Here is a 24,641-nt window from a genome sequence, read left to right on the forward strand (position 1 = left end):
GACACTGAAGCAAATCTTTGCTGCTGAATTGAATTGAACTTTTCACTGCCACCCTCAAACTATCAAGCAAATGATTGGCTAATTAAAATTGCAGCAAGTGAGTGCACAGATCAGGTCATTACCTAGAGTCCTCAGTTCCATTCCCTGTTGTAATTTTTCTGAAAAAACAAATGCAACCACTTTGAAAGCAGATCCAAAATGTCCACAAATTTAACATTATGTTTTGCACAGCAATACTGACATTCATAGTCACGAGAGAACAAAGCATAATCCCAAGGCACTGAGACCACATACTAGGTTGAATGAAGTCTCTGCTCTATAGCATTCGCGGAGAGCCAGACAGCTTTTAGTTCATGTGGTAAAGCACAGGGGTTTACCCCTATGGTCACAGGTTCAATACCTTGTGTGGACAAACCAGTCTGTGCAGGCTCAGGATAGCACATTCTTGGCTTTAAATTGCTCTTCCTGTAATTACTAATTAACTCCAGGGAAACCATTTTAAGTTGTTGTTCTCCCAACTTGCACATTGCTCTGAACTGTGCCCTCTAACAATGAGGCAGAGTTCAAAGATGCAATTGTAGGTCACAATAAAAACAGATCACCTCCCACTCAGCTCAAAGATTCTTTATGGTTAACTAAAACCTTGTTTAAGCTTCACAATTTATCTCTTCCCCACTGCTTACAAAGTGCTGACTCAGCAGTTCCCCAAGCCTGAAAGTAGTTTTGTTTTTCACAACAGGCTCTCCCTGATGAGAGCTTTGCAACTGGGCACCCTCCTCTAGCCCAGAGCTGACAATGGACAAACACAGAAAACTCTTGAAACACTAGAGAACAGCAAAGCTCCAGAAGCTGCAAACTTGAGAAATCCAAGCCTTTTATTGTCCGAGATCAGGGGAGTCAAAATGTGGACCACAGGCCAAATCCAGACCTCAAGACACTTTTGAGCAGTTCCTGATGTCTTTTTAATTACTTGTTGTTGGGGGTTTATTATTATTTTCCCTGACATCTGGAACTTGATCAAGAAATATGGATCTTGAGGAAAAAATAGTCAACTACCCCACCCTAGACTGAAAGCAACTCCTTTACTAAATCCTTTCTGCTCTCCCCACTGCTGCTCCAGCCTCTCTTTCCAACACAATCTACAGCTACTGTGATGGTCTCAGTGGTTTGCTGTGTGAAACACCCGGCTCTGGTCTCCATGCCCAGCACCCTGTCCTCAAGCAGGCTGTGGCTGGCAGCACAGAGAATGCCCTGAAGCGTTTATTGGCTTAACTGCAGCCATACATATCTTGCAGGAGGTGAACCTGGTGCCACAGGTATCTGAAAATCAGCCCAGCCCACTTTCAAGCTTTCACATTCCACATGCTTTTGAAGTCTCTTCCTTATTGCTGCTCGTAGCTGTGTGAATTTTTTTCCAGTACAAGAAAAACACAATAAAGAAGAAACGAAGCATCAACTTCTGAATGCCACTTTGTTCAGCTGTGGGAGACTGATGGCTAGGAAGGGGGCTATGGGCAGGCACTTTTAGAAATCCTACCCTGTTCTGTCAATACAAAAGGAAGTTGACTTACAAGACCTAGCCCAACCTCCTTGCAACACTCCTTCCCAGCCGGAGTACTAAGAGTGGGTCAGACAAAACAAACTAAAAGAGCAAAAGTGGGTTCAGGTTGTCTGGAAGAGTGTGTGGCAGAGCACAGTATCAGACACAGACACTGCCCAGGCAATGGGTTTCCTGTAACAATCAGGGAAGACAAAAGGAGGAGGAGGAGGAGGGAAAAAAAAAGCCAAAAGGAAGCAAGAGTAAACAGTGAGTGAGACAATAAGACAGGGAGCCAATCAAGGGGCAGATGGGCCCCGTGCCACTAACCCAACGATCTTCTTATAACCCTGCACAACTTCACAAGGCTCCGGCTCTTTCCTTCTAGGGCCTAGTCTTCCTTCTCATGACCAATAGCAGGCTCTGCTTTCAAATAAGGTTTCTGCAACACTGTCAGGGAGGCCACTGGCACTTAGTGGCACCGGAAATACTATATGGAAGTAGATTCAAATCCCATTCTGCTGCTAGATCCTGTGTAAGTTGCCCTGGATCAGAGTGGTTGGTAAGAAACATCAGCAAAACAACCTCTAATTCACTTTGCTGCTAACTGAAACCCATCAGAAAAAACCAGCCAAGCAGGCAGACTACATGTCAATAGGATGGTATATTTGCTGCTGGCTTAAGACAGAGAAAGAACCCTGTATTAGTAAATTAAGTAATATAACAGGGCTGCAGGTTTCTTCCTTAGCAGACTGACGGTGGTGGTCCTACTTACTGGTTTCTTAGACTAGATACCCCAGAAATTGACATGAGAAGCATCCTGGATTGGCTGTACAATAATTTAAAAAAATCACATTAGAAGAACTGTTTGCCTGGATCAACAGGATATTGCCTATGTGACAATGGCTTGGATCCCATCTGGCTGCTGACTACACAGGGTCCTGGGGAATCCACCGCAGCTCTATGTTTCACACAGAAACCTGGTCCTCTGCACAGAACAAGTAGGAAGGAAACAGCAAAGTAAGGGACTTCCCAGATGCCAACTGCAGGCATCACTCCCTTAGGCTTAGAGAGGAATGCTGCTTAGTAGTGCACTTTTAGTAAAATCGTTCATTGTCATAATGTGGCTTTTGTCAGGGAGCTACAAGTAAATATTTTCTGGATAAGTGCAACCAGCAAAGCACAGATATGGTGCGTGAAACTCATTAGGATAGTTTAGAAAGCAAATTACCACCAGCCCCAACTTGCTTCCTATAGCGAATCCCCTGTAACTCATACGAAGTGCAAACACATTTAACGTCAAATAATGTGACACAGTGCATGCAATTCAAAACAGGCCATCTACCACCCACAGCAGTTACATTCCTCAGGGTGTTGGAGGTATTTCCCACGCTAAAGTACACGGAAGACCACACATACCACAGTAAAAGACAAGGTTGTGGCATAATAAACACCCCTTTTTCTTTTTTTTTATTTTTAAATGGCTAATGCACTAAAGCTTCAAGAAAGTTTCAGGCAGGAGAAATGGCCATTTCTGGCATCACACAAGTTTAACTAAGCTTCCAGGCTTTTCATAACTGGTTGAAATTTCTCAGCTTATGAGGTTAGGCTGAGGGGAATGCTGAGAACAGGCAGTACAACAGGGTCTCCCAAAAGAGAGATAACATCAGGTGTAGGTGTTCTCGTTTTACCAGTCTCCACCACATAGCCATCTAGACATTGCTCGATAGCTGTGGAAACAGCACCCTGAAGAGACCAACATCATGATCAAGCCCTGCCTTTGGCCTGAGGTTTCACTTTGCCAGTTTAAATTTCCCCACCTCAAAGCCAAGGGAAGCAGCAGCAGCCGCAGAGTTTGTTACCTGGGGACAAACACCTCATTGTGGAGATAATTCTCAAATGTCTTGCGGAAGGCTGACTCTTCCTGCTCCTTCTGTATCTGAGAGTCAGTTTTTGGACAGGAACAGCAGTCCCCACTGATGTCCTCGTTTTCACTTTGATTATATTTATGAGGGTCTTCAGATTCAAAAGGGGGAGACCAAGTCCTTGACGGCAATTTTAGTCCTAGGGAGAAAAGAATTCTTGCATCACACTCACACACCCATGCAAAAGTCACTGGCTAGTTGGCACAGCAGTTTGAAGTCACAGATTTTAAAGAGTCAGAACTATTTCCAGGTTATTACTTGAAACCCACTGAGCTGACATGACTTTTGGCATGCTCTCCCCCCATGGAACCTTGAAATCTTGATGCACCATCCTGGCTCACAGCTTGTCATGTCTACCAGCAGCAGTGTCCCATCCTGCCTGGGAGGAGCCATTCCAATTAACTGCTGAACATTGACAGATCCATTTAGCCATGCTGGGCCAGCATACAACATAGCTGATAGTCTCCTCATTCCTGAAATGGGGGTCATATTGGCAGATCAGAGGCTAGATGCAGGGTTTCAGATGAGGCAGAGTTCACAAAGTCAATGGATGCTTATGACACTGAGGAACACAGGAGGGCATTGTTCATTGGTGACTAGTTTAAGGACTTGCCTACACTAGTTTTCAAACTAGCACTAAGCACAGCACGCTCTGGGCTGTAGCCGCAAGGGGATACTAACATGGTTTGGCCAGCTGGGGTGTGTGTGTGGCCTATAACATGTAACTAGGGGCTGCTGGAGTCAGAAAACATTCAGAGTGGTCCTCTCACATCTTGGGGCTAGAAGTCTCTGGTCTGCAAATGTGAAACAGCTTCTGGTCCTGATCTGTACTTGCTGTGTCACAACTCTTAGGAATCAAAACAAAAAAGCAGTCAAGTAGCACAAACAAAATAATTTATTAGGTAATGAGCTTTCGTGGGACAGACCCACTTCTTCAGACCAACTAAGCTTCCAGGCTTTTAATAACTTGCTGAAATTTCTCAGCTTACGAGGTTAGGCTGAGGGGAATGCTGAGAACAGGCAGTACAACAGGGTCTCCCAAAACAGAGGTAACGTCAGGTGTAGGTGTTCTCATTTCACCAGTCTCCACCACATAGCCATCTAGACATTGCTGCTAATAGCCGTGGAAACAGAACCCTGAAGAGACCAGCATCATGACCAAGCCCTGCCTTCGGCCTGGAGTTTCACTTTGCCAGTTTAAATTTCCCCACCTCAAAGCCAAGGAAAGCAGCAGCAGACATTGTTACCTGGGAACAAACATGCCACGAAAGCTCACCTAATAAATTATTTTGTTAGTCTTTGACTGTTTTTTTGTTTTGGTAGTATATAGACTAGCACAGCTCCCTCTCTGTTACTATTCACTTAGAAATCATGTGATCATCTAACAGTGTTGAAGTCAATGGGGATTTCACCATAATTCATCCAGTCAGTAGGGACAGAATCAAATGACAGATGTAGATCTTGAAAGACACCAATAAATCTCTTTAGCCAAAAGACAGCTCTAGAAGCCAAGGAGAGGGTTACATATCAGACTAATTGACTGAAGGTCTCCAGAAGCCCAACAATATTTCATGTCATGCTTGCTTGCTTTGATAAAACAGGATACCCAGATTAAGAGAAGCAAGGGCAGAAGGAGGTTCCCATGATCGTTAAAACATCTCAGTTTATGGTGTTCAAACCAATTATTCCTTACAATCTCTGTTGGTGGGCCTGGTAACAGCAACCAGGTCAAGGCAAAAGACAGAGAGAACACAGCCTTAAAAGCTCTGCCTACATCTCTGTGTGCTCCTAGAGAATCATCCACTAAAATGCCATGATCCTGTATCCCACCCACTTCTCACAAGGCTGAGAAAGAAACTTCACCACTTGTGCTGGACCAGAACAGACTGTAAGCTTGAATGTTATAAGCAGGAGGCAAGGGGTGGGCAAAAAGGCACCTACCTTTCAGGCAGTAGTCGAGTTCATAAAGCTCGCTGTCCTCTGGCTGCTGCTGCCAGTACACAAGGTAGTGTGTGATGTTCCCGTTTGGCTCAGAGGGCGGCTTCCATTTCAGAATGATCTGGGACGAAGAGTTGGAAACCGATATTGGATCTAATGGGACTGAGGGAACTGAAGGGAGAAAAAGACACAGGTAACTCACACCACTCTGTGAAAACAGACTGAGAACAAGGCAAAAACTGCTATGGTGCTTTGGGGTTCACCCAGACCCAGGCAGGATGGTGTCACTGCCTGCCCTGCAACTCTGGGTACCCTCACTGCTGGGCCATCATGGCTCACTCCCCAACACTGACAGTCAGCCTATAGCCAACCCTGGAATACCCTGACTTACACCACCCAGTTACTCATTGCAAAGTGATCCCAACATTCTCCCTGTCCTGCAGTTCCCCTAAACGGTCTGTCCCGTGACCATCTCTGGGGCCCCCAGAACAGAGTTCCTGTGTTACCCCTCTCAGCCAGCCCTGCCTTAGAGACACGAGGGTCAGAGCCACTCTGTGACCCCCACAAAGCTCCTAGCAGCACTAGTACCAGCCTCACCTATTGTCTGGTACAGGTGAGCCACTGCCTCCTGGATGAAGCGCACACAAACTGACCCGGGCCCTGAGCTCACTGTTGATAATCCTCATCACAAATCAGGAAGGCAAAATCTCACTCTGGGTTTCCCAGTGCATCTGGTCTCACCTGTCTCTTCTCCAGACTGGCACTAGCTTTATATTTTACACAGCTCTCAAGTAAGTAATTAGAGATTCAGTTCAGCTCGCCTCACTGAAGGGTTGTTCCCCCACATACTATTTCATTATAGTCTCCCAAGACATCGGATTATTAGGGCTGGTGTTTTTCCATTCATTACTTGGTTTGTTCTCATTCACCTTTTTGCTTTACCAGGCAAATAAACAGAAATAAAGGAGAAACGTCCCACGTGGAAAAAAATTCATGCCTCCCCATCCCCAGATTCAGTCACACTTCATGACACCACAGCAGGGTTACACCAGCGTGGGAGCATGCTCATACCCAAAGAATGAGTGAGGAGCCTGTATGTGTTAAAATCAGGCACACCATGTCAGTGGAGAGACCAAGAACCAGTACAGCTCTCTATTCAGGCATAAAATGGGTGGGTATGATTTTCTTTGCCACATGCAAGGCGACAATGATCAGACACCACTCACCAGTCGCATTGGTCTGGACGTAAATTATTTCACTCTTTGCACCGTATGTCCTTCGTTCATCCGAGAAGGTGACCAGAGTTTTAACAAACACCGCATACTGAGTCCATGGCTTCAAACCCCGCAGGAGCCAGCCTGGGTGGGTCTGGACTTTTGCATCATTTGACCGTGGGGGAGGGTCAACATCAACCACTGTCCAGCTATTTGATCCACAGGCATCTTGTCCATCAAATTCTGTCACATTCTGGTATGGCCTTTTTGGAAGGAAAGAGGGGGATAAAGACCTCAAGGTAACAGCGACCAAACTTCAGGTTTTTAAGAAATAATCACAACAGCTATGAAACACCAAAAACCATGATAATCCTTCATTCCAGGATTGCCAAGAGCTTTACAGAGCATCACAACATCCAGGGAAGCAGGCAGGGGAGGGGGTATTAGCCCCACACACATGTTGGAGGAACGGAAGCACAGAGAGACAAAGGAAGTCTGTCTGGACAGGAAATCTGACAGGAACTCTAGAATCTTGAGATCCAGCTGTCTAGAAGTGCCACAAATAGTCACTGCTCCACAGACATGGGATTTACCAAACCAGAGCAAACCACTGCACTGGAGAACGCTCTTCTCACTAAAGCAACCAGCAAGGAAGCTGCAGGTAAAGGAAAATGCTCCAACCTCAACCAACCTACGCACGGATCCCAGGATGAAGTTGCTGGGACTGGATAGGAGGAATAGGCATTATTACCCTCAGATGGCGAGCTGATGCCTTGAAGCAGGAGACAGCCAGAACCGAAAGCTTTTCCACATACAAATGGAGTTCTACTCCCATTTCCCAACATATGGCGACAACACCTTTGCCCTTCCATTCAGACAGCCTATTTCAAACAGTGCCCTACTCCATCCACTGCACTGCTAAAGAACAGGCAACAATTTACATTTGGTTTTGAGAGTTATAGAGTGAATGACAACCAGATAAAGGTGGCTGTAACTTGATCTGTTATAGCACGCTCAGAACAGCTACTTGAGGTAGCCCACGGGGAAAGAACAGTTCTCACCAGGATCAAACCTAGTTCTTCTCACTAGCTGCGTTGTCCATGTCCGAGGACAACACAGCAACACCCAAGGAACCCAGAGGGGGTTCAGGAAACCCAGAGCTCTTTCACACTGGTCTGGATGGCTTCTAAAAAACTGAATTCAGGGACATTGGCACTCCAGCCATTCCAGACTTAAAGACTGATATTCTTCCAGCCACAGTAGACTCTAACCCCATGGCAGAGGTAGTCCCTACAGAACATATGGCACATTGAGAAGGAAATATTCATTGTCTGGGAGTTCAGCAGGAAGTTACCCTCCTAAGGAAGCGAACAAACAGTTATTCCGGCCAGTCCTGCCTTCTTACCAGCCAAACTGAGGCAGCTGAATTTCCACATTTAGCATTTTTTTTTAAAAAGGCTGAAGTATTATAGAGCTCTCTCCAGCTAACCAGCATACAGGGAAATGCTTCTTTCCAGAAGTTCAGAAGGCAAAAGGTCTAGAAATACCATTCCTTAAAGTGCATTTTAGCTCCCCAAGCAAGCTACACCCAGCAGGGCCAACAGCCGCCATGGGCCCCAGGGCAAGGTGTGTATGGAGGCCTAGTTCTGAGCCCTAGGGTGGGCAGTGACCTTGGGAAGGAGTAAGAGGTGTAGCTAGGGCAGCCAGCCCTTGGTGCCTCCCAGATTGTGGGAGCCCCTGCGATTTTGTGAAATTTGTATTTTACTGCTGGTGTCATGAATTCACTTAAGCTTTCTGCCAGTTGATAAAGGCTTTGATTTGAGCCTGCAGAGAAGTGAGGGTTTATGACATCACAAAGAAATTACGGGTGCGTGGGAGTGACAGGGTGGGTCAGGATCAGCATAGACCACTTTGCTAACACTGAGTTTTAAAAATGGCTACGGTCTGAAAGGGAACACAAATGCCCCACTCCTCAGCAGAAATGGAGAGGTGACAGAATCTAGGCTTCTGTAATTAAGTGCTGAATTAATGAGTTTCAATTCTAAGTCTTAAGTTACTCTTTAGAGGAGTATTTTGGCTGGCTCCTGACAGAGCTAAGGCAGGAAACCTAATTAGCACCTCTGCAGCAAAAAGGTGACATTGGAAAGACACATTAAATGATCAGACATTCATAAAGATTAAACACAAGTAACAGTGTTCAGGGTGAAATCTGCTCTTTAAGGTCAGAAGTAGTGTGTGGAAGGACACAAGACCAATAGGGAACTGTGTGGCTTTGGGTCACCTGAGCTGGCATCTCCCTAAAGTTACTGTAAAGATGTAGCTACTTACGCTTCCTTGTAGAAAAGCATAAATCCAAGGAGATCACGGAAGTCAGGTGGCCAGTACGGCTCCCACTTTAGTATGATTTTATCGTGAGTTGTTTTGATATATGAAAACTTCAGCAATTCATTTTCACCTAAAGCAAAAGGCAAAGGATACTGCTTTTTACTTTATTTTAAAACTGAAGAGATTCCTTTAAGTTCCCGTTTTGTATAAACACATTTTAGAACCAAAGCTTGGGAAATGCTTAGAGCAGGGAAGCATTTTACATTACAATTTGTAAATCACGGGATTTTGAACCATTCAGGTGGGCTTCTGGATTGGTTTGTTCAACACATCTGCTTTACAGAGTCTCTGTCCAAAAAGATGTCTGTTGTGAGATCTATCTACTGTTACAGCAACTGCTCCAACTGAACTGAACAGAAATACTCTTTCCACCTCAGTTTATTTTGGGGTGTGTACTTCGCTGTATGACTTCTCATCACACAGAAAAGAGACATGATTAAACACGTGCAGAGCAACAAAGCTCAAATGCCCTGGTCAGGACTGAGGTAATGGTGTGTGGCAGGAACTCATGGCAAGTTGACAGTGAGCTTACAAAGTAACTGAGGTGCCTGGGACGTTAACACAAAGAATGCCAGGACAGTCCATGTCCTGTGAAGTTCACTAGCCAAGGAGGTTATCAAGGGGAGCACACAGCACAAATCTCGTCATATTATGAACTTCCCTTACAAGAGGCTTGGTCGCCATTTGTCTTCAGGGCTATGTCATTCCTCTCCTGACGTCCTTTAGTCCCAGAGATCTCCTCCATCTTGTGGATTTCTGATAAACACAGTTTGGGGTTATAATGGAAGAAGAGCTTGCCCTGTGCTATGCTGAGATTGTGTTTGCTCCAGTCCCAGAGCTGGCGCAGGTTCTGATTGTCAAGGGCATAGAAGGAGTAATTGCTGTGAGAAGAGAGAATGGATGAGGATCAGTTAATTCATAAACTGGCTTTTCTCATACATTAATCCAGACATCACATTAGTTCCCCATATGGAGTACTTATAAGGACAGGCCTTAACTATGGGCAGACAGCAATTAAAAACACCCATTTAAGATAATTTAACATTCTCCTGACAACTTATATTGCACCCCCATATGTAAAAAGAGACTGAAGCATCATATAGAAAGAAAGGAAAAAAAAACACAAAAAAACTCACCCAGCTTCTAAAGTCTCCCCTTTAATCAGATGTAGCTTACGAAAAAAAGAAAGAGAAACCAAGGCATAGGAGCGGCGAATTTTTAGGTAACCTGAGATTTCTTCAATCAATCCAAGATTCGCTTCAAGTTCAGCTGCTATGTTATCTGGGCAGAAGGAAACGGGGTTAAGCTTCCCAATGCCATGGTGATGAGCACCACAAAAAGAGGGATTAAGTCCTGAATCACTGCAGGCTGAAGCAGGCTTTCTACGTTTCAGCTTTAAAAGTCCTGCTGAGATCCTGGGCTCAATGGACACTTTCTCACTGCCTTCTTTACATTCAGTTCTCCCTGCCCTCTCCTATGCTTTTTCACATTCTACACGTTCTCTCTGATGCAGCACATAACGTACGGCACCCGGCCTACCAACAGAAGGGTGAGGGTGGGGGCCCAAAGAGGACAATCATCCCGGGGCCCAGTGATTCAAAAGTGGCTGGGGTTCCAGGCCACCACTGCTGCTGCTACTACAGCAGCTGGAGCCCTGGGTCCTATAATTGTTGCTGGAGCCTCACACCGCATGCACTGAGGACTGCCTGGGGAAGCTAGCCCCTGCTCTGTCCCTTCCACCAGAGGCTAAGCCCCTTCTGGGAGCACAGAGCAGGCCTCCCACCTGCCTTGCCCAGAGGTCCAGTGAGGCTGTCAGCCCCGTTGTACAATGCTTACTTCCTCCACGGATGTTTATGACTAAGCTTCCATTAAGGATGGTGCAGCCACGAAGCTCCTGTGCAGATGTAACTGAATCAATTATCTTCTCTTTGCCGTAGTCACAAACTTTTGGACAGGGCCCTGCACATGGAGAACAGTGCAGGCTGAAAAACAAGAGAGCACGGAAGATATGAGAGATGTTTCTGGGCAGCTTAAACTGGGGTCTCTTCCTCTGTATTCACAAATGCAGGATAATCAGTTGAAAAGGCGATAGTACTTTTGACACTATGTTGAGTTGCTTACTTACATCACACACAATACCTGCTTCTAAACAGCTTCAAACAACACTTGAATATTGCTTAAAACTAAACAACAAAAAACACCACTTTCCTTGGTTGATGTCCCAGCACTGGAATACAAGATATTGTGACACAGGAGAATTTCTCCTTGACAGTCTGTGAATCAAAACCAGAATGAGACACCTGATAAAAAGACCTGGTGGTCTAAGCAGCGTTTCATTTTTTAACTCAACAATATACCATATAATCATAGGTCTGTCAGACTGGAAGAGACCTTGCGACATAATTTAATACAGTCTCTTGTTCTCATGCCAGAGCTAAGTATTATTTAGCCTGTCCCTCACAGGTGTCTCTCTAACCTGATCTTAATCTCCAGTGACAGGGATTTCACAACCTCCCCAGGCAGTTTATTGCAGTGCTTAACTCCTCTGACAGTTAGGGCTTTTTTCCTATTGTGCAACCAGAACAGCCCTTGTTGTAATTTAAGACATTTTCTTCTTATTTTATGTAATTTAAGTACAATTAACCAGAGGGCCTCCCAGAGAAATCTGAGTGAGAGAACACACAGCACACAAATATTCCTGGTTGGTCCTACTAAGAAGAAAATTCCTATAGTGATAAAGGTAAGGTAACAGCTACTTTCCTTCTCACCTGAGCACGTATGCATGCTGTACTCTCAGATGGTATTTAGTGGAGACAAAACACTATAAAGATCTTCCAGAACTAACAGCTCACTGTCCTTCTTGCTAATATGCCAGTGTCATGCCCCCCTTCCTGCTACATGAAAATTGTCTTATGGATATGCATAGCTTGATGCTTTAGGCAAAATGCATCACGTGACATTTTTAAAGTTAGAATATATACATTCAGCAGATTGTATTTCTGTGTGTGTGTCATACATGTATGTGAAGTTATAAACAGAAATATGAAGCGTGGATCTAACTTTAAGGCCGTGTTTACACTAGCCCAAAACTTCGAAATGGCCATGCAAATGGCCATTTTCAAGTTTACTAATGAAGCACTGAAATACATATTGAGGGGAGACATGATAGCGGTTTTCAGGTATCTAAAAGGGAGTCATAAGGAAGAAGGCGAGAACTTGTTTTTCTTGGCCTCAGAGGATAGAAGAGGCAATGGGCTTAAACTGCAGCAAGGGAGGTTTAGGTTAGACATTAGGAAAGAGTTCCTGACTGTCAGGGTGGTCAAACAGTGGAATAAATTGCCAAGGGAGGTTGTGGAATATTTGTGGAGGTTGTGGAGATATTTAAGAACAAGTTAGATAGATGTCTATCAAGAATGGTTTAGACAGTACTTGGTCCTGCCATTGGGGCAGGGAGCTGGACTCGATGGCCTCTCGAGGTCCCTTCCAGTCCTAGTGTTCTATGATCTCATTAGAATGCCGGAGGCCAAAGCACTTCTAAATTGACGCGGTTCCTCACCCTGGCAACTTCAAAATCCCCTTATTCCTGTCTGCTGTTAGGAATAAGGAGATTTCAAAGTTGCTGGGGTCCTTTCGAAAAGGAGCCCCATCCGGACGAGCTGTGTGGCGACAAGCTGCGTCAATTTCCAAGTGCTGCAGCTGCCAGCATTCTAATGAGGCACTGAATATGTATTTCAGCGCTTCATTAGTAAACTTTGAAATGGCCATTTGCATGGCCATTTGAAGTTTTGGGCTAGTGCAGATGTAGCCTAAATGTGCTAAGGAGAATCATTAGTGATACTTCAGAAACATAATGGGTTAGTACTCAAACTAACAATCTGTGAATGGTTTTGCTTTTCCTGGGTGCCCAAACTGTGGTTGGCCTTAAAAAAACATGTGGACTATGCCATCTAGTGTGGGAATCCATCTTGAATCTGGTATTTTTCTATGGCGATGGGGAAATTTAAAAAGGATTCGCAGTCTGAGACTTGGGGAAATTCTGCTTAATAAGAGTCATCTTCAGCTGGTCTTTGAAACTGCTTTCCCACCCAAAGAGGATATAGAAGGGGCTATTAGAGCTAAGCAGGGAAGCATCAGCTCTGGCTTGTGAAGAATTGCTTCTGAGACAAGGAGTGAGAATTATGATCTGTAATGATCTCTCAGCATATTAGAATTAGCTTGTGTGTTTTGTTTATTTTGTCTTAGTAATTACTTTGATCTTTCTATTGTCACTTGCACTACTTAATAAAAACACTAGTTTTTTTTTTAATCAATCCCAGTGTAAATAACTGTTGCCTGGGGGGAGGGGAGAAGCACCATAGCTGTGTGTGTCTTTCATTGGTGAAGGATGTTAACCTTATGAGCTTCTTTGTGTGAAACTTTTACAGAGGTAATATGTATTTATTTGGGTTTTGGTCCCTTTGGGGGGTTTTTTTTGGGTGCTGTCAACAGCCTTATAGCATCTGTATTGCTCTGCTGACGGGCTGTTACCCCAATCCTGTGCCTCAGCTGGGGGAGATCAGAGCTTCTGGCTCAGCAGGACAGCATGATGGACTTCTCTAACAGCAGTAGGAAGGCAGTAAACAGAACTATATTTAAAAAGACAAAACACTTTTATTGATGTGTTTCGCAACTAGGAGACTGCTTTTTAATGGCAGTAAAATGATGAGTTGTTCTTGTACTTGTGGCACCAGCAGTTACTTCCAGTATATTTCAGAGGCAGACTATCATCTCCTCTAGGAAAAGCAACAGGACATCGTGATCAAGTCCCAGGGGTAGAAGGACGAGTGTGAGGAAGGGCATAAGAGAGGAGGGCCTTGCTGTTACACAAGGAATGCAGAACTTACGTTTGGGACTCCTGGTACACATGTCTGAAGTACAAAACAGGAAATAAAACTAAAGAAATCCAGCCACAGTATGAATTCTCTGCAACTGATAATCAAGGAGCAAATGTATGGGAACGCAAAGGTACAGACTGTCGCAGGAAATGTGACTCACCACAATATGCAATTTTATTGTGGGAGAAACAAGGTTTTCTGTGATCAATAGCATAAGTACATAAATTATTTTTATTTTTGTGTCCTTAAAGCCCTGGGAATAGTCAGAAAGACCGTATCTTCCCTTTGACATGTGCTACACTTGCTTGTTACACTGTCATCATACTATGATAAACGAACATCACCTACAATGGCATATGGCCCACTCACAATGGCTATTAGCATATATCTTCAGCGGCTGGAGATCGGTCATTAGATGAGGAGGGCTTTTAATTCTTTCCTAGATATCCAGCAGTGGCTCGCAGGGTCTAGCAGACTGCCGTGTATAGAGTTGAGAAACAATTTTCCCACAGATCAGACTGGCACAGACCCTCGGATTTTTTTTTTGCCTTCCTCTGGCTGTGTCTACACTAGCCCCAAACTTCGAAATGGCCACACAAATGGCCATTTCAAGTTTACTAATGAAGCGCTGAAATGCATATTCAGCGCTTCGTTAGCATGCGGGCGGCCGCGGCACTTCGAAATTGACGCGCCTCGCCGTCGCGCGGCTCATCCCGATGGGGCTCCTTTTCGAAAGGACCCCACCTACTTCGAAGTCCCCTCATTCTGAATAAGACTTATAAGAAAAATAAAAAGGAGCCCAGTCAGGATGAGCCGCACGGCGGCGAGGCGCGTCAATTTCGAAGTGCCGTGGCCGCCCGCATGCTAACAAAGTGCTGAATATGCATTTCAGTGCTTCATTAGTAAACTTCGAAATGGCCATTTCGAAGTTTGGGGTTAGTGTAGATGTAGCCTCTGAAGCACAGAGCAGAGGCCACGTGCTCGTCTGAAGTGCAGCAAAAGCTGAAGTCTCTGTAACTTGAGTTCCTTAAATCCATAGCTGAGGATGTCAGTAACTCCACAAGAGGTTATGAGCTAGGGATGGATGGATGGGGTTCTGTGACTGATGTGTAGGAGGTCAGACTAGCTGATCATGATGGTCCTTTTGGGCCTTCAAGTCTATAACATGGAACCCTGCAGTAGTTTTTCAATCAAGATATAGACTACAATCGTATGCTATAGCAGGTGTGTTGTGTATCACACTTTGTTACACAACCGACCACACATAAAACATTGGGTTTGTTGCACATGGATATAACTTACTTGCTGGAATTCATGATGTATCCTGATGGGCATTCATGAACACACTCGTTGTTGTGAATAACATGGCACCCTGATTCCCTGGCATTTTTGCATTTGTTGTGCAACTCCTGGCAAAAGCTGAAGGTCACGCAACGCCACCCTTCAAAGCGATAGTAATTGGCAGGGCAGTTTTCCACACACTTGCCATCAAGATAAAAGTTACGGCAAGCCACACACTTCTCAGGATTGTTGGGTTCTGAACAGTTGCCCAGGCATTCGCTGTGACAGCACTGACCATCAGAGGTGCAGCCTTGTGACTTACAAGTAGGTGGACAAACTGCAAAGACAAAAATGAAAGACACCTGAGCAGTAGTTGAGAGCCTGTTGATGTAAGACTCCGAAGTCCAGGTTCTTGTTGCACAGAATCACTTCCCCCCAGTCCCACCTCCACCTGTTTTGCAACTTCAGGCCTCTGTTCAGGGTGGTATAATGTACCCTATGGGTGTGTGATTTCTAAAGCATATTAACTGGACAGACTCTTCTGCACACACTAGTCACTCCCTCGTGTTTCAAACACTACTAGGTTACATAGCAGTAGGAAAGTCCTAGTGCACACAGAAGGGTCTGCACAGATCAGTTAGTGCACAAAATACTTGCTTTAGAGTGCGTTGTGTGTGGCTGCTCCACTTGTTCTTTCAGCAGAGAGCCTGATTTTCCAAAAGGACTTGCTAGTGTAGACGTGGCCTAACTGCATTGCTAATGCCAAGCATCCAATCAGGACAAGATCCTACTGTCAGTGGAGTCTATGTATGTTTTGTCTTTACGGAATGAGCTTGGGGTTTTGGTTTGAGGAGTACCCTTGAAGGCACCTGTAGAAATGGGTCTCAGTGCCACTCCCTAAAGAAATCTTTAATTGACTTCCACTGCTGTCTATGGAGACCAGACCAGGTGAAACAAAAAAGCAGTCATGCAGCACGTTAAAGACTAACAAATTAACTTATTAGATGATAAACTTTCAAGGGGCAGAGCCACTTCTTCAGATCCAGTCAGAGGAATAGCTGTTGTCCTTTACCAAATCCCCCAGGACAAAGGCCCATCCTATAAGTAGCCCACTGCTTCTTCATGGAAGCACAGGACTCCCCACACTAGATCTTATTTTAAAGCTAGTGAGTGCTTTGGTCATGTGATGAAGGGCCTTTGTCCAAGTGGTTGAAATCCAACAAATCAACCTAATGTGAAATTCTTGGGATCTCGTGAATTTTCACGTTCTGATTTTGTGCGGTATTTTTAGGCCACTATGTGGTCAGGACAAAATATTTATGCTGGACCCACCTACAGATACAGAAAGAGTCAAGCTGTATGTACACTTAAAATTTGCATGAACCTCCCCCGAACAGATAAAATACTTCACTTGTAAAACACCTGACTTTCAAATCAATATTAAACAAGGGATAAGACTATCTGAAGATGTAAAACACCACAAGGCTCACATGACACTTCTTGCCACACACCACCACTATTATCCAACAGCAATATATGACCCTGCCCACACTAGGGGTTGAAACAGTGCTGGAAAGAATTTGCTAAACCCTGGGAAGGTTGTTGCATGCTTTGCCTCCACAATGTCCGTTACAAGTACAGGCTTGAGCCCTGACAGCTAAACAGTTTTGGCTGATCTGGCCTAGGAAGAAAACCAAACCAATCCCATCCACATGCGGAACCAAATAGCGCACAAATCGTGCTAGGTAAATGTGGGTTCCACACATGAATATGCACCAGAAAGAGAGATGCAGTCAGCATGGTATGTGCTGTGTATGTCTATGGCAAAAGTCCACATGATTATTGATTATATTTAAATTGAGCTTTCAGTTTAGTAGATTATTCAAGCCTAGCCAAATCCTCTATTCATTGGTTTCTGTGAAGCAACCCTAGAGAGTTGTTGCTTTCAGAAGCGAGTGGCTACTATTACAAAGTCTCACTTAAAAAACAAAGAAGAAATGGGTGATTGTTTCTACTTTTATGTGACTTGAAACTTTGCAAAAGAAAAAAAAATGGGAAAAGAAATTTCACATCAAATTAAATAGTTTTATTTTGTATGGAACTGTACCAGAACACCGCCATTACTCTTGCTTGAAAGCCACAGAATTCACAATGATACAGTCCAACGGCAATGAAGTGTAGTTGATGCACTAGGCCTATAAACTATCACAATCCCTTTAATAATTGCATTTATTTATTTATCTACTTATTTATTTGTAAGACCTACATGGGAGGTGTTTTTTCTTGGCCACCACTGAATCATCTTCCTTTCATCACTTAAAGGGGCAAAGGCAATAAACAAAAAAAATTTTAGTTATGCTCAAAGTATGGAAATTGAAAGGCATAAGCTGCCAGTTCTGCAGCCCTACTTGTAATCAAAGTCAACGAAGCTTTTAATGCAGTGGTCACAACACAGAGGGAAAGCAGGTTGGACCAAATATCTCTGAAATCAAACAGTTCACCCACATAATTGTAAGAAGCAGTTAAATAGAACAAACTGATACTCCAACTTAAAATACAGTAATGTAGATTCACTTCCTTTTACATTAGCAACATTTTTGTACTGCTACAGCAATAGTGCTTATTTTATGAACCTGATACTCACAAGTGGTAGTTAAGTAGGTAAACAAAGGACTTGCAGGGGATCCTTATACTGGGTTCAACATAAAAATAAATTGTGAAACTTGTGGAAAGACATGTTCACCTAATTCCTCATCAGCCCACAGACACAGAACATGGTCCAGCAACAGATGTTGTGGCAGAGGGTTAAGTCAGAGCTTATAATTAATAGAGCAGTACTGTAGATCAAAAGGAGACTGGTTCTTAAAAAGTGAGCAAACAACCTGAAACTGGTCCTAAATTAACTCCTCTGGCAAGTACTACAAAAAACAAGCCAGACGTTTACTGAAAATATTGGCAGCAGAATAAATCAAAAAGAAGTTATTTGAGAGCCTGGGACTGAACTCAATAAAACCTACCAATTCTACAGCCATCAACTGTGAAAACTGATGGAAGAGAAATTTGATGTTTTGTTCTGTCTCACCATTGTTGGCAGTGTAGTGCTCTTGGTGTAGAAACTAGAAGCCAGATATACAGCTCCCTGTTCCATTTTTAAGCTGCACACATACAGGTGTAAAGTAAGACACATCACACACAATTACTAGCAAACAATCTAAACTAGACTTTACAACATTAAAATTCCCAAAATGGAAAAGAGGTGCAAGGGGTGATATGAAGAAATCCAATTTAACTCTCAGATTTTAATCATGGTTTAAATCAGCGAACAGGAAACCTTACTTTAAATGTTCTTTTCAAAAATCAGAACGTATAAATACGTTTATAATGTTTTACTTATTTTTCTAACAAAAAGTTGGTTCTCTCATTGGTTGGTAGTCATTAAAACATTCATTTGCTACTAAATACAACTTTTACACTAAATTTGGTGCTTCATTTTTGTTAGCAAGGTCATACTATATCTATAAATATTTACTTAGCTTAAACTTATATTTAGCCAGATTCTTAACTTTTCTCTTTTATATTATGATAGCAAGTAAAAATCAGCTAGTCACCATTTTCTGTGTGTGTCCAGCTCCATGGTAATTCAACTTAAACTGCTGTAGCCGGAGAAAATCCCCCCTGCTCTACTCCATCTTGCCCTTTTTTTTTTTTTTGCCCGACTCCATCTTGCCTCTTTCAGGTGCTTCAGAGCACAAGGGAGCAAAAGGACACAGTCCAGTCTTGGAATGCCTGAGAGCACAGATGTGCTAATCTCAAGCACAGTCTTTGATGCCTCAGAGCAGACAGACAGACTGTCTCATCATGACCCTGAATGGACCGAAACCAGACAACAAAAGAAACAGGCTAGCAGATGACCAGGGCCTCAGACTGCCCTTGGCTAGTACCAGTGACTGATACGCCTACACATTGTCCCAGGAGAGGACTCTCCCGCCCATAAGAAAAGAATGTCTAAATTATCTCCACCTCGCAGGTGTGAATTAAGCCTTTGAAACTCCCTGTGAGAAGTAGACAATCTAAGACAATTGGCATCTTTAAAGATAAGGAAGAGTGTACGTGACCCAACGGGTATAAAGTAGGGCCCGGCAACCCCCTCTAATTGAGCTCCAGTTACCTCTACCTGCCTGTCAGGAAGGTCTTCGCTTCCTGAGGTCCCAGGGGACACCCTCCTCGTACTACTACTTCCCGAGGGATTGAGTGACAGATGCTGGCCACACCAAGTCGAGTAATGCAGGGGTGAGAATAAGACCTGCTATGTGTCTTTGTTTTGCTTTTGCACGCATTTAATAATAGATCTATGAATTAAAAGTACTTTTGTTATATGCTAGCTGCTTGTAACTAAAGAAGTGAAACTGTAAACCTTGTAATCATAAGAGTTAAGTTCTTCTTATCAAACAAATAGTAACTGTTTAAGTTTTAACCTGACTCTCCCTGTTACTGTGCAAACCAAACACAAATAAAAGAAGCCAGCCGGTTTTCAGCTGTATTTAGCGTGGCCACTGGTGAGGCATACTGAGAGCTGAGCACTGAGTTGTGCCACCTCCACAGGGCAGACTTTTGGGGCACCCATCAGCCTCCCAGGCTGCGTGCTGTGAAGCGACTTTTCTGTCCTAGCAGTCAAAGACTTGGGTGAAGGAGGTTCTCAGTACAACCTTTGGGGCACCTGTCAGCCTCCCTGGCTGCCCACTGCGAAGGGACTTTCCGTCCTAGCAGTTATAGACTCAGATGAAATAAGGGCACACGTGGTACCTCACCCCCCGGCCATCGGCTAACAACTGCACAAAAACTACATGGTATTTTTAGCTAAAACCTGCCTTAAATATGCTAGATACATATGCATAATCAAAAATGTTTGGGGTTAAAAACCAATTGATTTGTTTAAAAATGAATTCTATTTTATTAGTAAATGTAACAGATAGTTTCCTGCTTTTTCCAACTCCCACCTAGTTTCTTAACTTGTCTCTGAGATTAATTGGTTCAATAAATCGAAATGAAAAAAGACAGGAAAGGCAATGGTTGTCCAAAGCTGGTTGAGAATTTCAACTAACTCGTTTTCAGGTGTTGAGCCAGTGACTTCCACCAGTTCATTGGTCTCACTTGCTTTAAAATTTGGCAGCAAACATGCACTGCTAAAAGTTACTTTTTGCATTTAAATTTATAATAAGCTTACGCCTTAACATAAGGTCTCAATATAAATTTAATTTTTTTAAATACCCTATATTTCATTTAAATAAAAATTGATCTTCAAAAACTAAAATAACTATTTTTTATGAACCTGGTTAAAGCAGCAGTTTTTTAGGTGGTAGGCTGGTAGGGCTTGTGTCTGAATGTCCAATATAATGCTAATGGGATTTTCTTGTGGTGCTCACTATCTGTTAGGGTACTAAAGCCTTCCATTGGCATCTTAATTATAACTATTATTATTTAAATAAACTAAGTAAAAATAAAAAGTGTTTGCAGATGAAAGCTTTGGGTAACTAAAGTGTTTCCCCATGATATTTTCTGTAATCAACTCTTTTATATACTTCCACAATTTTTCCTCCTAACTTCAAAAGGAACTAGAGTAGCTAATTTAGGAGCATAAATATGATCTAGCCAGCTTTACCGAAATTTCACACAAGGATTCCTGGGGTTGGAACGTTGGAACCAAAGGTTATGATTGATTAAGGAAGGACTAAGTGGGCACAAAGTGAGGGGAGCAGAACTGTCAAAAATTGGCACACCTGTTTCCAAGTCACATAACTAAGAAGAAAATTATATTGAACACTCATGGATCAATAATCTATGGCACTCTGTGCTTTACCCATTGGTATTTGTTAAAAGACCACAAAATCGTACCAAGGAACAGAATGACCTGCTCCATACACAGCTATGCAGAAACTATTGTGGGCGGGGGGGGGGGGGGGGGGAAGGGGGGAACCTGAATGGTTATGAAGAAGTTCAATTTGCGTGACATACAGTAGATGTTTCATGTGGTCAATAAGACATCCTTGGGATTCTAAATATTACAGTTGACAATTTTTTAACTCACAAATTGCTGCCTCAGTTCTGTATTAGACCTGGGCTTCAGATAAAAAGAAACTGAACAGAGTGTCTACACAGCAGTAAAACACTCCTGACGGGATTCCAGAGCACAGGCTCCAGTGTGAGCCCAAACAGCTACACTGCAATTTTATCGACAGGCAAGCCCTGCACAAACCCAGATCAGCTGACATAGGTCTACTGTAGGCATTTTATTGTTGTGCCAGGCACACCTTTAGGGACAAGTGATCATGTGCAAACAGAATAAAGTCCAGACCAGTGACATACATATTTAGTGTTTTAAGAGGGCCAAATTTCATACAGCTGAAAAACAGTTTGAGAGAAATCAGCTGGAAGAATTTAATCAGAAAAAAGGTGAATGGTAATTGGGCCTTGTTTAAGAACACTTTGATAGATGCCTCCAAAAATCAACACAGGAAGGCATACTGGTTTAAAAAAAAAAAAAAGCTGGTTTTAGAGAGGGAGTGAAGACAGCTATAAAAATACATAACTGGACGAAAAGGGAAGTTAATAGTAATGAACATAAATTAGAAGCTAGGAAGTATAGAAAACTGACGAAGGGACACAAGGAAAGATTTATTACAAGCTGAGATAAGGACAATAAGGAGTTTGAGAATATTAGAAATAAAGATTTCTAACAATGGTACTGGTCCATAACTGAGTGAAAAAGGTAAGATTACATACACTAGTGGAGAAAAGGCAGAAATGTTTAGTATATACTTCTGTTCTGTACCTGGGAATAGACGGTTATAGCATACCACTCTCTCTGTTACACTGGTTTCTCAGGAAGATGTTCAACAGGTAAGAAAAAAATCAGGCAATTTTAAAGCAGCCCATCTAGACAACTACAAAAATTTTTAAGAGCTGGTTGTTGAGTTTACTAACTGCTCATATTGAGTTTCAATAATCCTTAGAACACTGGGGCAGTCCCAGAGGACTAGAAGTAAGCTAAGGTGATGTTATTATCTCACAAAGGTAAACAGGATGAGCCAAGTAATTATTGTCCTGTCAGTCTGATATTGATCCCAGGCAAGATAATGGAGCAACTGATATGGGACTCAATTAATAACAAATTAAAAGGAGAAAATAGAATTAGAGCTGCCTGTCTGTCACAGAGGACACAGAAATCACAGATTTCATGGCTTTCCATAACATTTCTGACTGCTGCAGTGGCTGATGTGCTGGCTGTATGACTGCTCTTGTGCTTATTAAATATACTTCTTCAAAGCTGAAGAAAGCCATTGAAAATTAAACAGCAAACGTCAGGATCTACTGTATGAAAGCAGATTTCCCTGCTGGTAGTCACTAGTGATACAAAGGAGGTCCCTTCTGGCCTTAAACTCTGACACTATTATGACCTACTAGGGTTTGAATGACAAAGTTCTCAAGTATCGGAGGGGTAGCCGTGTTAGTCTGGATCTGTAACAGCAACGAAGGGTCCTGTGGCACCTTATAGACTAACAGAAAAGTTTTGAGCATGAGCTTTCGTGAGCACAGACTCACTTCATCAGATGCTGGTCTTGGAAATCTGCAGGGCCAGGTATAAATAAAAAAGTTCTCAAGAGATTCTAAAAACTGCAGCAAGGACTTCATGCCTTGGGCAGGTAATTTTGCAAGAACAAGCCCAAACTCAGAACATGCTGTGACTGTTAATGACAATGTACCCAGCCTGTATTTTAGAATCTGCCTTACAAGGCTTTTATAATTGTAACGGAAACCAAGACTCCAAATTCCTTTGCTTATGTTTTATGGCTTATGAGCTTGGATTCACAGAGCAGAAGCTAGTTAAGTTCTCAGTTCTGGAGATTTTTCTAAATATACATTTAGCAGTTTTGAAGCAGAAGAGAATGAGCAGCATTAATTTAAAAAACAGACAAACAAACCAATAGTAAATGTTTTTCACACTTCCATAAATAGCATGGAAGAAAAGCAGGCAGCCCAGACAACTCAGGCATTTATTTGGGAAAAGGAACTATTTACTATAGCTACATCTGCACATGCCCCCTCCTTTCAAAAGGGGTATGTTAATGAGACAGTTCAGAATATGCTAATGAGGCACTGACATGAATATGCAGTGTCTCATTAGCAAAATAGTGGCCATACACAATTCGAAAGTGCCACTTTTGGAACACATGCCACCCATGTAGACGGGGGTCCTTTCAAAAGGATTCAAATTATGTGAGTCTCCCTGGCTACCCCTAGGGATCTAGGGATTATAGTGGACCACAAGCTAAATATGAGTCAACAGTGTGATGCTGTTGCAAAAAAAGCAAACATGATTCTGGGATGCATTAGCAGGCGTGTTGTGAACAAGACACGAGAAGTCATTCTTCTGCTCTACTCTGCGCTGGTTAGGCCTCAGCTGGAGTAGTGTGTCCAGTTCTGGGCACCGCAGTTCAAAAAAGATGTGGAGAAATTAGAGAGGGTCCAGAAAAGAGCAACAAGAATGATTAAAGGTCTAGAGAATGTGACCTATGAAAAAAGGTTGAAAGAACTGGGCTTGTTTAGTTTGGAAAAGAGAAGACTGAGGGGAGACATGATAGCGGTTTTCAGGTATCTAAAAGGGAGTCATAAGGAGGAAGGAGAAAACTTGTTCTTCTTGGCCTCTGAGGATAGAACAAGAGGCAATGGGCTTAAACTGCAGCAAGGGAGGTTTAGGTTGGACATTAGGAAAAAGTTCCTAACTGTCAGGGTGGTCAAACAGTGGAATAAATTGCCAAGGGAGATTGTGGAATCTCCATCGCTGGAGATATTTAAGAACAGGTTAGATAGATGTCTATCAGGGATGGTTTTGATAGTACTTGGCCCTGCCATTGGGGCAGGGGGCTGGACTCGATAGCCTCTCGAGGTCCCTTCCAGTCCTAGTGTTCTATGATTCTAAAAGCTCCTTCCTGCACTGTTCCGCACGCATCCCAGAATTGCCAGCCAATGCACCCGGATCCATCTCTCCTTTGCACTTAAAAATATATCTAGCATTACAGGATCTCACAGTCAACTGAGGTAAACTGCTCTCTCCCCAGTGGGAACACTGATGGGGAGTAGGAGGTTCTGGCCACAATGCCAGCACTGACAGGATAGCATGGAGCCAGGAGGTGAAAGTCTGCCAGCCTCTTCATGAGACCCTTGAGTGAGACATAACACAGCAAAGGATGGGAGAAAAAGGATCCCAAGAGCTTTGGAAATAGAGGAAGTCCCTAACATATGAACAGGGTGTATTCCAAAAGTTTGTTTTTAAGTCAGTTGTTTGAAACTTGGAATGCATTTCCCCTTAGAAGCAATGTTATAAATGGTAGTTAGGTTCCCATGCTAGGCCACAAAAGCCTATTTAACCAACAATGTAGCTGAAATACTGTATATTTGCAATGAAAAAACCAGAAGAAATAGGGTTTTT

The 24,641-nt window shown here is 43.2% G+C and overlaps 1 protein-coding gene across 3 annotated transcripts in view; it reads right to left on the bottom strand.

Annotated features, from left to right (window-relative positions):
• Positions 1 to 24,641, bottom strand: part of INSR (insulin receptor) — a 97,171-nt gene that overhangs the window by 19,106 nt on the left and 53,424 nt on the right. For 2 of the 3 annotated variants that reach the window (XM_074977983.1, XM_074977985.1), the window contains exons 3-11: positions 15,176 to 15,491; positions 10,836 to 10,981; positions 10,136 to 10,280; positions 9,666 to 9,880; positions 8,943 to 9,069; positions 6,627 to 6,877; positions 5,404 to 5,571; positions 3,400 to 3,601; positions 123 to 158 (exon numbers count right to left, since the gene is read on the bottom strand). In XM_074977983.1, the coding sequence (XP_074834084.1) occupies positions 123 to 158; positions 3,400 to 3,601; positions 5,404 to 5,571; positions 6,627 to 6,877; positions 8,943 to 9,069; positions 9,666 to 9,880; positions 10,136 to 10,280; positions 10,836 to 10,981; positions 15,176 to 15,491 (1,606 nt within the window). The remainder of the gene's footprint in view (positions 1 to 122; positions 159 to 3,399; positions 3,602 to 5,403; positions 5,572 to 6,626; positions 6,878 to 8,942; positions 9,070 to 9,665; positions 9,881 to 10,135; positions 10,281 to 10,835; positions 10,982 to 15,175; positions 15,492 to 24,641) is intronic. The other variant, XM_074977984.1, reaches the window with a different exon arrangement.

Source organism: Carettochelys insculpta, chromosome 27, assembly GCF_033958435.1.
Source record: "Carettochelys insculpta isolate YL-2023 chromosome 27, ASM3395843v1, whole genome shotgun sequence".
In the NCBI taxonomy this organism is placed as follows: domain Eukaryota; kingdom Metazoa; phylum Chordata; order Testudines; family Carettochelyidae; genus Carettochelys; species Carettochelys insculpta.